Source organism: Molothrus ater, chromosome 19 (assembly GCF_012460135.2).
Source record: "Molothrus ater isolate BHLD 08-10-18 breed brown headed cowbird chromosome 19, BPBGC_Mater_1.1, whole genome shotgun sequence".
NCBI lineage: Eukaryota > Metazoa > Chordata > Aves > Passeriformes > Icteridae > Molothrus > Molothrus ater.
In genome coordinates, this window is record NC_050496.2 from 12,879,647 (window position 1) to 12,893,522 (window position 13,876).

Consider the following 13,876-nt stretch of genomic DNA (forward strand, 5'->3'; position numbering starts at 1 on the left):
GCCCCCCAAAAAGACCCAATTTCCAAATTTGCCGATGCTTTCCCCTTACACCCAGGGATAAAAATAAAGGCAAGTTACACATCAGTTACTTGGATACAAAGAAAATGTACTAAAGCTGAGCATAGGATCTCTTGGGTCTGAGCTAGTTTCTTTGCCTATGGGAAAATATGTAATTACTTTCTTACATTTATTGTTTCCTCTTAAATACAAGTAGACTTTTATTTTGTACCCACTATTTATTTTAATAGACATCTACAATGCCAGTTCTTGAATGATCTGAAACTTTTCATTTTTTCCCTGTTGCTAATTTAATTAATTAAATTAAATTAAATTAATTTAATTTTTTGTGCTGGCATTGTTTTTCAAGTTCAGTAGCTCTTTTGCCCCTGTGGAGTAATAATGTCCAACCCTAACCTCTGGTTTATTGGATTAACAAGTCCACCTCTTCTTGAGTAGTCTAAGCAGACTCTCCTGTCCTCTTAGGATCTTTTTTTGCATCTGCTGTCATGAACTTGTACAATAAAAGTAATTTTATATGGTATTGTTGCTGATGCTCAGTAGTTTCAGGAGGTAGGGAAAATGCTGTGAGAGATGCATTCAACAGTTGATCAGTTCTCATCAGCCCTGCTTGGGTCTTCTGCTAGCTTAATAAAGTAAAAATACATTGTAAAATTACAGACAACTTGCCTTCTTCCCACGTCTGTAGGAAACGCCTGGAAGAAGCTCCACTGATGACAAAGTCCTTGAAGGAGTCCCAGCTGAAGGAGAAGTTGGAGCGTTACCCCAAGGTAGTATTTGTTCATTTTCCAGTTCCTCTGGCTATCCCAGACTTGGGGATTGAGTACCTTGGGATTCAGTTGTGAGACTTTTCAAATTCCCATCCCTATTAATTGTTTCTGAGACTTGTATAACAGGAGTGCCATGTGAAAACAGCTGTACTGTAATATGGTAATATGTCACTGGTTGAGTGACAGGCAGTAGAGTTGCTTCTGTTCTGTTCCAGATGTCTCAAAACCTTTCTGTTGTGCACACATCAGTCTGTATGACTGAGCCTTCCTGCCTGCTCTCTGTAGACATTTTGTTAGAAACTCATTGAAAGTGAAATGATTCAGTGTTACAGGTTGGGTTTATTTTACTCTGTAACTCTGATCCTTGTGCAGTTTCCTAGTGAGGCGCTTTCTGACCAAGCTGGAGGTGCAAAGGTCAGGGGTACGTCAGGAGGATTCCTGCTGCTGTGGACACATTGGGATGCCAGTGAACTGTCTGCACCTGTCCATGAGGGTCTGTCTTTGTTGTTGGGGCATCATTTAGCTTAGGGAGCTCCTACTCTCTGAGCAAGTGCTGCTGCATTTTACATCGCATGATGAGCTCTTGTGCCCCCTCTGAAAGGCAGAGAGCCCTTGTTCCCTGAGGAGCTGCACAGCACTGTTAGCCAGGTTGCTCTTCTGTCCCTGTAAATACCTCAGATCTCCCCATTAAAGAAAACCAACAAATAAAGAACTTGCAGGTTCTAAGCCAGGGGCAGGTGTTACAGAGCAGTGATGAACCGCTGTCCTGATGGGCATTGTCTTTGCTTCAGGTGGTGGTGAGAGTTTGTTTTCCAGACCGCCACGTTCTGCAGGGCTGCTTCCATCCCACCGAGACTGGTAAGAGCAACCAATCACACAATGAGAGTGTGTCTGAACAGGCCACACTGTTGCCTGGCAAAGTAAAGCTGCTCTGAAGAAGCAGCAGAAGGTAGTTACACTGTCACTGTAGGGCCCTGAATGGACTAAGAAGGGACTTTGGGCTAGTTAAGTTAGCTAAGGGCTACTTGGTGGAGATGGCAAAATACTTGTCCTTGTGTAGACAGGAGGCTGTCTCACTCGCTGTCCCCTTGTTTGTGTCGAAATGATGTGTTACTGGGATGCATTTGGAGACTTCCTCTGACTTAGTGTGTAAAACGTTTTTCACCCCCTTCCCCAATCCAAAATCTACCCCAAAAAGCAGGAAGGAGGAAAAAAAAAAGAACTTGAGCAACTCTACTAAGAGAGGATATACCTTTATGGTTCTCTCAGTTCACACAAGGCAATCAGACCATGCACCAAGTAGCTCTTACTGTTATTACTGGAGATCCTCTTATTTTCAGCTGTCAGCCATGGTTACCTGCACAAACTTTTTTGATAATTTTGTAGGCATCCTTAGATTTTTCCAAGGGACCAGCACATCAAAATAATTTATTTTGTTTGTTTTTTCTACAAGAAATTTGTGAGAGCAGTTGTGTACTTTGGAGTAAAAGGCAATCTCCATACCTTCTAGAAGGCATTTCTGCTGTTACAAGTTAGTCTTCTTGCCCAACATTTGAAGAACCAAATGTAATTTAGCAAACTTTTCTCTCCTTTTTCCACAGTTGGCAATTTGAGAGACTTTGTAAGAAGCCACCTTGCTGATGCAGAGTTGCCATTTTACTTGTGTGAGTGCTGTTGGTAATATTTGGCCTTACTTTATAAAGTCTGTTTCTAGCTGTGGGATGTTGATGCCTGAGGGATGACCTGGAAGGGAATGCCTTCCCTAAAACACAGCTTCACAGTGCAAAGAAGGTGTAACCCGCTCCCTTAGCCATGTTATGCTTCTGTCTGAGAAGCAGCCTCTGTGGGCATATGAATGTGTCACCCCTTCAGAGAGCAGGGATGCCTCCCATACCTGTGTTTGATGTTCTGGTTGCTAGGTGTTTTATAACTTGTTTTTTAACTTCAGTTGTTGCACCTCCCAGAATCATCTTGAACGATGAAAGTCTGACGCTGTTTGAGGTAAGGACTCATACATGGGCTCTGATTCTCTCTGCTTTGTGCTCCCCTTACCCCTGCCTCAGGCTTCAGTTACTTTTAGAAGAAGCTGGGTAGTGCTGTAGGCTTCTGCTCAGCCAAGGCTAGTGGAACCAGGTGTTTTGGAGCACAAGCTCTTCACCAGAAGAGGTCCACCTTGTGCAGCAATAGGCAGAGGCACACGGGGCAGGGCTGGGGATTCCCATTGTTTGGTACACACTGCAGTTAACCTGGGATGTTGTTGTGAAAGCTGAGCTGAGCTCAGTGTGCTTTATCTGTAGCTGGACTAGGGTAGTAAGAGATGAGACTCAGTGTGGACAGGGAACTGTTTTCAATTGCTGCAGTGGGAGCTAGAGGCCATATTAGACAAAAATCTGACTTCTTTGAAATCACTGTGTGAGAGTCAATGTGCACTGAAGGATATGCATTATCTTTTGTAATTTTTCTCTGAAAACACTGAAATACAGGTTTTCAAATACAGATTCCTGGAGATTTTTTGCAAGTGTCAGATAAGGTGGTCCCTGGCCAGAGACTATTGGCTGTGTAGATCACACATCTACATTAGGAGTGACTGATTTTGCCAGTGACTTTGCCCCAAACTCACACTGTTTAAAATGTTCTGTCATTCAGAGCTGCATGGACCATTCCAGACTGGTGCACCAGAAATTCTTCAGAGTAAAGGCTCATGCAGCAGCAGTGAGAATTCTTGTTTGATGCCCCTGAGGGAGCAGAAAGGCTGGGGTGGGGAGAGGGATAGAGAAAGGGACTTTTCAGGCAGCATGGTGAATTAGGTAGTGATTAACATGCCTTGGAAGTTGTTTGCCATGGAGTTTTCCAAGTTCCACAACTTGCTGACCAGGCCATGTGGAAGAAATACACATGCAGATGCTTTTAGATGATTGAATATTCAGACCTGTATCGGCCTCCTGTTGATCTTCTGATGCTGGTTCTGGTTTCCCTTGTTAACCTTGGTCTGTTTTCTGAAATCTTCTAAGTCCTCTACTCACCTCTCTTTACTCCTTGCCTGCCTCCCCCGTCCTGCAGTTCTGTTCTTCTATTTTCTCTTTCTCAGTGCACGTCTCATGTTTCTCTGGATGTCTCCTGAAACATGACTTTTTCAGTTAAGCACCGCAGGAATAATTGCATCTCGTTGTCTTTGAAATAAGAAACCTTTTGGCAGGAATTTTGTTTAATTTGCTGTGTTAAAGCCTTTGTTCTGTACCTGGCACCATTACTGGTGCTTGTTACCCGTGTGGCAATTTCCCGGTTTCCTAGTTGTGACATTTACTGTGAAATTCATTCTTCGTGGCAGCTCCCTGAGACATGAACACATGTTAAATTAGTGCTCTTTGAAGACTTGGAGGTGCCTTACAGCCCAGTCTTAGAGACTTCATTAGAAATCACAGCTTTGTGAGGAACCAGGTCGATTTTAGTGTCAGACATCTCCAGTCTGCAGTGGGTTTCCGTGGATTGCAGTGCTTGCTGTGGCACATGGCAAAGGTGCAAAAGCCTTGGCTTTGATACAGAACTGGGACTGCTCAAGATGCTGTGCTCAAAAGTGGAAAATTCTTTGCAAATGGACGGTTTTAAGGAAAATATTTTTTCTCATTTCTCATATCTTCTCTGTCACCATGAAAGAGAAATAACATCCAACTAAGATAAAGGGTCAAATCTAAACCTGATTAAAGATATGTTTTTATTCATGCCACATGTAATTGCACCATAGTCAAATTAAACTGGTGGTTATGTTGAGAATTTCGGTGTAATTAAAGTAAAATGGAGTTTTTAAGCACAATCTTAACTATACAGAATCTGTACAATTGCTTGCCAAATGTGGAAAGCAAGTAAAATCTCATCCTTAGAATATTTTTTAGGGATTGTAACATGACATTACAAAGAGATTGGTATCACATTAGTTAACAGTTGCATGACTTGCATTTTTGGCTTACCCAGCCAGCTCTACATAGATAAATGTGATGATGTGCAGGGAAAGTAATTTGAGGCAGCTCAGTGAGCTCTTGCATTGATCATTATGGCTTTGCAGCAAGGTCTTAAGGTGGTGAAATCATCAGCTCATTACTAAATAGCAGTCAAATCAAAAACAACCTCCTTCCAAAAGTGAAGTATTCAGAGCAAAATAGAAAACATCGCTGTGTATGGACCAGGATTTGTCTGAATAACCTCCAGATCTGGTCTCACATCTTCAGAAGGAACTGGTGAAGGTGCAGAGAAGGGGAATGAGGTTCATCAGAGATCTGCAATGCCTCCCATCCAAAGAAAGACCGAACAGGTCAGGATTTGCCAGTCTGTAAAAGCTGTGACTGGAAAGGGAATTACGTGCCAAGGAGAAGCTGGAATGCATTGAGTTCTTGAGTATGAGTGAGAGGCATCAAGTGAGGCAAGCAGGAGCTAGAATAGATGGAAGAAGGTGGTTGTTTGTGTGTCAGAAAACTGAGGCGTAGAATTCCTTGTCACGGGGTGCCATATACTGAAAGGATGAACTGATTTGAGAGTTCAAGGAAGATATTTAGTAAGTGTGTCTTAATATATAGAAGCCTTTTCAGGAAGCTTCTAAACTGAAAACCATTGCTAGCTAATCACTTGTAAGCAAGGATACTCTTTTTTGTTGGTCTGGTTTTTGTTCACTGTGAGGGTACTGGCTGGATTGAACGGACTTCTGCTCTGCCTATGGTTCTTCTGTCCTTGGGAGAGCTGTGTTTAATGCCAGTGGCTGTGTAGCCTGTGTCCCTTGCTGGGGGCCCTTCAGCCCTTTCAGGTCACGGTCTGTTATGGCAGGAATGATTCTGTGTGTTTATAAACATTTTACTTGGATGAAGCATCAAACATGAAAGAAACAATTCCTGACGAGAATTCCTTGTCATGCTTTTCTGGTTACCCAAACTGCTGTCAAAGACCACAGAACTCTGACCTGTGAGGATGGTGCCTTATCCCTGTTTGGCCTGGCTGATTGTGGGAGAAGTTTTGCTGCTGTTAACCAATGTAAATTCTTATTCCTCTTTAATGTTCACCATGTTAGTGCAGGCCCCATGCCATAATTTTGCTGCTTGGTAAGTTTTCCCTTCTGCTGGGGTCTGGGTGCCTGGGAGAAAAGGGGCTGAAAGGCCTTTCTGCTCTGGACAGAGACAGATGTGGGAATCACTCCAGCTGCTGTGTCCATGCCCGCTGTGTCATTGTTGGATGCCGTGTTTGGAGGTGTCTGTTCCCAATGAGGCTGCACTGCCTGAGCCTCAGGGCTCTCAGCAGAAATAAGAATGAAAGAGGTAACCTTTGTGGTGCTGGGGTAGGAGGGGCAGCACTGGGGGTGGGACCTGCTCACTGCTTCTCACATGAGGCTGTGGCCTTCCAAACTGAGGAGACTTCAGACTGGGAAGAGGTTTGTGTGGGCCAAGGGTCCCCACTGGCTGCAAACTGAGTGTTGTAGGGCAGGCTGCAGTGCCTGACTGTGCCCTGGATGGGGCTAGGCTCTGTGCAGGGGGATTTGTAGAGACCTTTCCCTTATCATTCATCTTGTGGTCCATGGAAGGGAAACATCTTGAACTTTAGTCAGAGCTCCCCTTCTGTTCCCTGATATGGGAGAAGGCAGGTGAAAGGACAAAGTTGCTCTGTAAAGATAGGAGAGAGATGGTTAAGGTACTCTGTAAAATAATGTGCCTTTGGGGCTGGGGGATAGAGGAGCTTTTGCTCTAAGGTGACTTGGCAGTATGCAGCACCCCTGTAGTGAGAAAGTTCTGGAATAACAGAGTTGTGGTGCATAGGATGTGACTGTGAATGAAGTACTGTGGAGTCTGCAGTTCTTCCAGACATCATAGGCAAAAGAGAGCTTGGGTAAAGTAGCAGTACAACTAATTGCTCAAGTTTTTTGATGTATCTTTGTTGGGTTTGGAGGATGTGTGAAAGGTTCGGGAAGAAATTTGTCTTTGGTGGTAATACATCTCTTTAAGGGTTCAGGTTGTATCAGGCAACTGCCAAAATTCACCACTTTTGCCTTAAATGCTGCATGTCACTCATGGTAGCTGTGGCCTCTTGGGATGCTTGGCACTTGATGTGCTCCCCTTATGGAGAAGCCTGCACATAACCTGACTCTTGCTTTTTCCAGAGCAGGTACTACCATAGTGTATCCAGCCATTCTGGATTTTTTCCCAACATTTAATTTTCATGTTATCCCAGGTCCTAAGTTAGCAGTAGGTTATCCTCCACTCTAAAGATGGTGTTGGTTTTGTTGGTAAGGAAAAATGGATGGTGTCTGAGGCAGTAATGTGGGCACATTTGCGCATTCAGATATTTATAAATTACTGAAATTTGTGCTGAAGCCAAATAGCAGAAGTGACTGCAGATGGTGGAATACCATATTACCAATATTTCTGCTCTTTCCACCCTCTCCTTCCATTCAAGCTGACAAGTTTGGCATCACATTCATTACATTCGACCACTTACAATGAAGGGAGAACCTTTACGCTGCTCGCAGAACCAGGAAAAAAGACAACTGTTGTTGACTTGTTTGCCAAGATACTTGGAATGAAAGAACTGTCTGAAGTGAATGCTCCCAAAATCTGTGTGTATTTACAGTATAGTGAACACACAAATTGGCAGCAATGTGGAGTTTTTGGAACCCATAAAGACTTCAAGGCATTGCTTTGATTTTTTGTTGTTGCTGTTTTTGCTGGCGGCCTTCTCCTCATGTCCCTTGAAGTGTTTTATAATGTTCTGCTCTCCAGAGCTGATCAACCACAGGCTTCCCTGTTGTAGCACTTGGCTTTGGGTTCCTTGTAGCTCCAGTGGCTTGTTTGTGTTTTTTCTAGGCTGTCTGAGCTTTTCAGAGTTGCTTCTTAGCTTCTTTCTCCTCCCAGAAACAGGCAGTTTTGTAGTGCATTTCTGGGGTGGATTAAAAAAAATCATTGATTGCTGTGTTAATACTAGGAAATATTTAGCAGAAAGTAGGAGTACCAGTCGCTGGAAAAGTCGAGGCAGCAGAGAGGGCAGGAGGCCATCCTCTGTCTACAGAGGAGCTACAGGATTCCACAGGCTTCCACATAAATACTTAGGTCTTCTAGTCAGATCTTAGAGTGCACTGAGTGTTTCCTCTGTCACATACCATGAGGCAGAAATCCAGATGAGCTGTTTGTTCCTTTCTTTGTCCCTGGTTCTCTTTCCATATCCCGTTTATTAATGCCAGTTTGGGCCGTGTGTCTGGCGGGCTTGTTCAGTGAACCTGACTGCGACTCAGGCAGGATGAAACCTTCTCCCTTGGCAAGAGTCTGAATGCAATTTCGGAAAAAATTACTTCATCAGAGTCAGTTCATCAGAGGCATTTCCTGTGGCAGGCCTTGCGGTTATTGCACTCACTGGCAAAGAAAATTGCAATTAATACTGAAATTAATCCAGCACAGAAGATGGCATTCACCTAAAAGTCTTAGTCTTCTCCATCCAGGATTTTATCATCTGACTGCATTCGGTAGCAATCTCACCTTCCCTTTGTGGTGAGGTCTGTTACATGTGCTTGCCTCATGGTGCTGGCTTCCAGGACAGCTGGGTTCTTTGGTCCAGGAGAGGGTCCTTGCACAACTGAATTTGGAGTGGAAATCCTGCCCAAAATGTTCACTGCTACTGCCAGTTTTGAAGGCCAGATCTTTCTGATCTCAGCTATCAAGGTCTCAATGAATGCTCTTTGTACTTGGATGTCTTAATAAGTAGCCTTCTCAAAACAATGGTTTTAAATCTTATCTTTGCCTCATGAATTTTAAAGGTCCCCTGCCCTAGCCGGATCAGATCTCCTCCATGTTGGCCACAGAATATCCATCTCTTCTGGCAGTTGAAGCCCACATTGGGCAGCTTTGTTCTCAGGTTATAAACTTGAACCTCTTGATCTGCCTCTTTCACCATGACTGTGGTGTTTATTTCTGTCTCAGCAATGCTGTGCAGTCTTGCTGGAGAAACTTTTGATCCACCGGCCTTCCAGTTGACTTTTCCAAGAGCTAGTTTATGTGTTTGGGGTGTGTGTACTATGCAGTATTTCATGTTGGTAGCTTGGGTTTCTCCTTCCATGTGCGTGTTCCTTTGAAGTGCTTATGTTCTTATTCATCTTCCTAACATCAGTCTAGCAGCAGACCTGTGGCACTCTGATCTTCTCGGATTGTGTAACGGAAAGAATGCTGCTCCTTCTGGCAGCTGCAAGCTCCCTCCCAGCCTCTGCCTGGCTGACAGCATTGCTGCCAGGGAGGAGAAGGGCTTCCCGAGAATAATGTGCATCATCCGCAATGCTCTGTTCTAGGATTTTTTTGCATATGTATGTCTGAGAAACAGGAAGTATTGAGGTGTTATTTGAGGAGGGTTCTGCCTGAAATATTTTCTGTGTTCTAGAGAACAAGTTGCTAAAGCATGCAGTAAAACAAAGCAGAAATGTGTCTCTGCTGTATCACAGCTGGATTCACCAGGGACTGTTGTTCTGAAGTGGATATTTTTATCGTGGAATGTGAGATGCAGCAGCCCCAGTGCCACTCCACAGCCAGGCTGTCACAAGCCACGTTCACCGCTGCAGTCTCTGAGTAGCCATTCACTATCTCTGGGTGAAACTGGAGTTACTCAGCTGTACTTTCAGACTAAATGGGGTTTTATGAGGTCTTCAGATCTCAGAAAGTGTTCATTTAAAGTTCTGCAACTGTAACCAAGCAACTTCATCCAAGATGGATGAAGCTGTGTTACATCTTCTTAAAATCTGAGGAGATTTGAATAAGTAAGTATCATTTAGAATGATACTTATTAAATGAGAAGGGTAATAGCAGGATATGGACTTCCTTTCCTTCTTGCCGCAGTGACTTTCTATTCCTTCAGAAGAAAGCTGTCCTGTGATTATGACTTTGGATGGGGTTCTTGAGACTTGCATGCTTAGTTCTCATTGCTGCTGCTGCCATCCTGTGTGACCTTGAGTAAGTTATCTCTTTAGGTCTCAGTTTTTCATCTGTATAAAAAAGAAAAGCCCCCAAAACCAGAAAGAAAAACAGGAAACCCACAAAAATAAAAACAACCCACAAACTCAAAGTATTTTTAGTTACATTGCATCTATATAATTGCACAATGGACACCATTTTCAGTTGGATTTCTAGGTATTGGTGCAGTAAATCTGACTGTATGTTGTAAATACATCTTGGACAGTGTGATTTGAACATTATGGTTCAATAGATTAATAGCATCTATTTCCCCAGTCAGAATGGCAGGTTTTTTGGCTGGAAATCAAAGCAGCAAGGAAGAGAAATGCTGGGTGTTGGAGTGTTGGCTGTTGGCTCAATCCTACTGTAGTAATTCTCTGCACATAAGTGAGTGGAGCTTTTTGAGTTACTTGTTTTGAACATCCTTTGATTCTTTTGGTCAACCTGGCAGGCTCCTAAGAGTTCTCAAAATCTGTTCTGATTCACAGATGTTCTTGCAGGAACCCTATGCAGTGAAGAACTGCAGAGTTGTTCTAGATGCATTAGAACAACTGCAAACATTAGAGCAGCTGACTCGAGGATACAGTTTTCAGGCTGATGGTTTGCCCCGTGTTTGATCATTACATTCACAGGTGTTGGAGAATACTGAAGGCTTTGACTTTGGGCTCATGTGTTCTCATGGACAGAATCTAAAACCTTCTCATCTTTATGCTGTGACAGTCCTTGGACAGTGGATCATTCTACTGGCCTGCTTTTATTTTTTCATGTGAAAATGCTACAGATTTAAATACTTCAGGTTACAAAGAACTCTGGGACAGTGTTAGGTCCTGCCATGACAGGCTGCAGAATTCCCAGGTGAGGTGTAGCTGGCTGCCTTCTGTGCTGCAGCCTCAGGGAGTGCTGGCATTGGGGTGGTACCTGACAATTCCACACAAAGAAAGCTAGACCAAAGGCTCTGTGCATGAGCCAATAGTCTGTTTGAATTGGAGAAAAAAACCTTATTGGATGGAGGTTTGGAAAGAAAGGACTCCATGCTGGCTGACCCCTAGGAAAGGATAGGGATGTAGGGAAAGGAGCCCTGGGAAGGATGTTGCATTCTGTGTACTGCAGGGCTGCTGTGTAGCCCCCTTAAGTTTCTTTCAATTAAGATTTTGAACTGAAACATTCAAACTGATGTTCTGCCAGCAGTAGGAAATGGTTGTGAACGTGGATCCTGAAACTGTGAACTATGGTTATTTGACGACCTGTGAGTAAATAGGGTAGAGGTTTATATTGGGGCAGTCTGTCTATATGTTTGTTTGTTGAGTGAGTCTGTCTAGCTCTTGGTCTGTATTTCTCACTCTTTCTCTCTTTGTGCCTCACACAGGCCCTGCCATGAATTTTCTCTGACCCCTTGGGGCCATTCCCACATAAGGCTTTGATGTGTGTGCCCAGAGCTTGATTGACAAGGAAGTTTCAGTGGCAGCAGCAGGGAAACGAAGAGAAAAGGGCAGGGCTTTGAACTAAAGGGCTTTGAGTTCTGAGTTTCTGTGCTTACTTATCTCCTTCAGAATGTTAATTATTTACCAAGATAATTGGTCGGGAGGCAAAAAAAAGAGAGGGGAGGTTATTAAAAAATTCCAACACTAACACACTACAAAAACCTCATTTTCCAACTTGCAGCTGGCATGAAAAGGATGTTGTGTGTAAAAGGGCTTGAGTGTATGTGTGTTGGGGGGGCCTTTTTTTAAGGCACCCATTTCCTAAATAGACAAATGCTGCAGGAACATCAAAGCTCTTTTGAGAGTTTTTTCTGGGATTTCTAAACCATGTCTGGTACTTTGTAATTAAAAAAGTTTATGGAGAGCTGTCTTTGTGACTGGAACAGGCAACCTTAGGCCCTGTTGATTGAGGAATGAAATGTTAAAAGACCTAATAAATAATTATTTTGCTAAAATGTCAGTTCAAGGATGTGAATTTGCCTGGATGCTTTAGCAGGAGCTGAGTCTTGGAGCAGAGTGACAAATGTCTCCTGTTTCAGCCTAGCGTGATGTTGACTGTGCTGCATGACACAGTCTCCTGTGGCCTCTGGATTAATGTCAAGGAAATGCGTAACACCATATGCTCCTCTGAAGCTTGGAGGCAGGAAGAGAGGTGAAGCTATTTCATTTTGCCTTCAGTTAATACAATTTTATTAGTCTCCATATTAGGCAGCAGTCCACAGCCTCCTCTGTGCAGATCAGGGTTCTTTTGAGCTCTGGTAATTGCTGTGCTGGATTGGGTCCAAGGACCATCATTCCAGTATCCAGCTTGGGCTGATGGTGGCAACAGAGGCTCAAGAAAACTCCAGAGCAGTCAGTCTGCCCTACACAGTTCCCAAGTACGTATGAGTGATACCAAGTGGGGCATTGCCTTGCTTTTATCTGGTTATTTATTTATTAGATCAGTGTGACAAGTTTAGTGTTACCATTTTGCCAGGGAAAATGTAGACTATTAATTAACATTGCTGTACAGTTTCTGGCTATAGTGGTACTTGCCTCTTTTACACCATGATGATTTGGTTTTTTACCTGTCTCTTAGTACAAGGCTTCCTAAAAGCTTAACAGAATTGTTTCAGCTAGTTATTCTTTATGTGGTATTATAGTGGCATATAATGCATGTAATAAATATGATGGTTATTTTTTCAGAATTCTTTCTGGAACAGCTGGTTATGTCATATCATATTAATCTTCTGCATATCATACTCTTTTAGAACTCTAAGCCTGAGCTTGCAGTAGTGTCAGTTTTTAGAATGAAATTTAGTCAGTTTGTCTGTCTTGCTCTGTGTTTCCCTTGGTAACACTTGGATTCACCACTGGGTGTGGTGGTGTAGTGCTTTGTAATGTATCACTGAGTTTTTTTGAAGAGGTGGTGTGACACTGGGGCCACTGTAGGTGACAGAGCAACCTCCATAGGTAGGTCCCTCCTTGATACCTACAGGTGCATTTGTGATTCCTCAGTTGAACAGGGGGTGTGTGAGTCCAGTTTCACAGTTTCTCTGGTGCCCAGAAAAGGACCAAAAGATACTGAAGCGACCTGAATCTGGGGAGAGGTAGAGGGAGAGTCAAGGTTGTTCAGCCTTGAAAAAAAGAAGCTCTGTGGGGTCTTGTCAATGTGTGTAGTAAAAGAGATGGAAACAGCAAGGAATATGGTCCAGAGTTCTTAGCAGTGCCCTGTAAAAGGACAAGAGGAAATGGACACCAATTACAGGGACTTCCATTGAAATAAAAGGAAAAAAAAATCACCACCAAACCCACTGGACAGAAAAAATGTTTTAATATGGTAATTATTCTGATAAGTAGGAACTAGGAATTCAGGTTGGATTTATAAAAGAAAATACCTAATCCTGGAAAGGTGGTGAAACTAGATAAGTTTCAACTATAGACAGGGTGTAAATGTAATAAAATTATTTAGAATAGATTTTGGAAGGGCATAGCTGAATTTTTCTTCTCTCGGTATCAGCCACTCAGAATATTCATCATATTAATGTTATCTGCTCAGCAGTAGAGAATCTGTGTGCAATACAATGGCCTGAGATATGGGGGCAGAGGAGAAGGAATGGCAGGGCATTCCTGCAGTGAACACTTGCTGTAGAGGTCTCATCACCTGTTTAGTGCATCAGATCATAACATTTTCCTTCATGTCTTACTCTGAGTGGCCTGTGCTCTGCACAAGTTTTAAGTTTTCCTGAATTACAGATGGTTAGTGACCTTGGCTTGAACTCCATGAATTTGTCTGTAGCTGTCTAACCTGCCTCTGATGTTCACAGTGAACTGTGAAAGCATCCACAGACAGTGATACCTTCTTTTCCCCTTTTGCTTCAGGCTAACCTTTTCCCAACTGCTGTGATTCATTTTGGATCCGAGGAGCGCAGGGGTGAGTGCGTTTCCTTTCTCATGCAGCTGACTGTGTAGTTCCTGCAGTAGAGTCAGTATTGCATCCTTTCTGTCAGAGTTCTTCTGTCAAAAGAAACTGCAGTCCTTGGGGATAAATGTCCCCATTCTGACTGGCAAAAGCTCTTCAGAGCTGGTTTGGTCAGTTACCTTGAGCACAGATGTAGACATTGTACCTCTGTTACGGGATTTGATAGGTTGGGGAATGGGCATTGTC

The 13,876-nt window shown here is 43.2% G+C and overlaps 1 protein-coding gene across 1 annotated transcript in view; it reads left to right on the plus strand.

Annotated features, from left to right (window-relative positions):
- Positions 1–13,876, plus strand: part of ASPSCR1 (ASPSCR1 tether for SLC2A4, UBX domain containing) — a 35,282-nt gene that overhangs the window by 16,259 nt on the left and 5,147 nt on the right. The window contains exons 9-13 of the mRNA XM_036394537.2: positions 707–788; positions 1,580–1,646; positions 2,390–2,452; positions 2,737–2,789; positions 13,591–13,642. Of these exons, the coding sequence (XP_036250430.1) occupies positions 707–788; positions 1,580–1,646; positions 2,390–2,452; positions 2,737–2,789; positions 13,591–13,642 (317 nt within the window). The remainder of the gene's footprint in view (positions 1–706; positions 789–1,579; positions 1,647–2,389; positions 2,453–2,736; positions 2,790–13,590; positions 13,643–13,876) is intronic.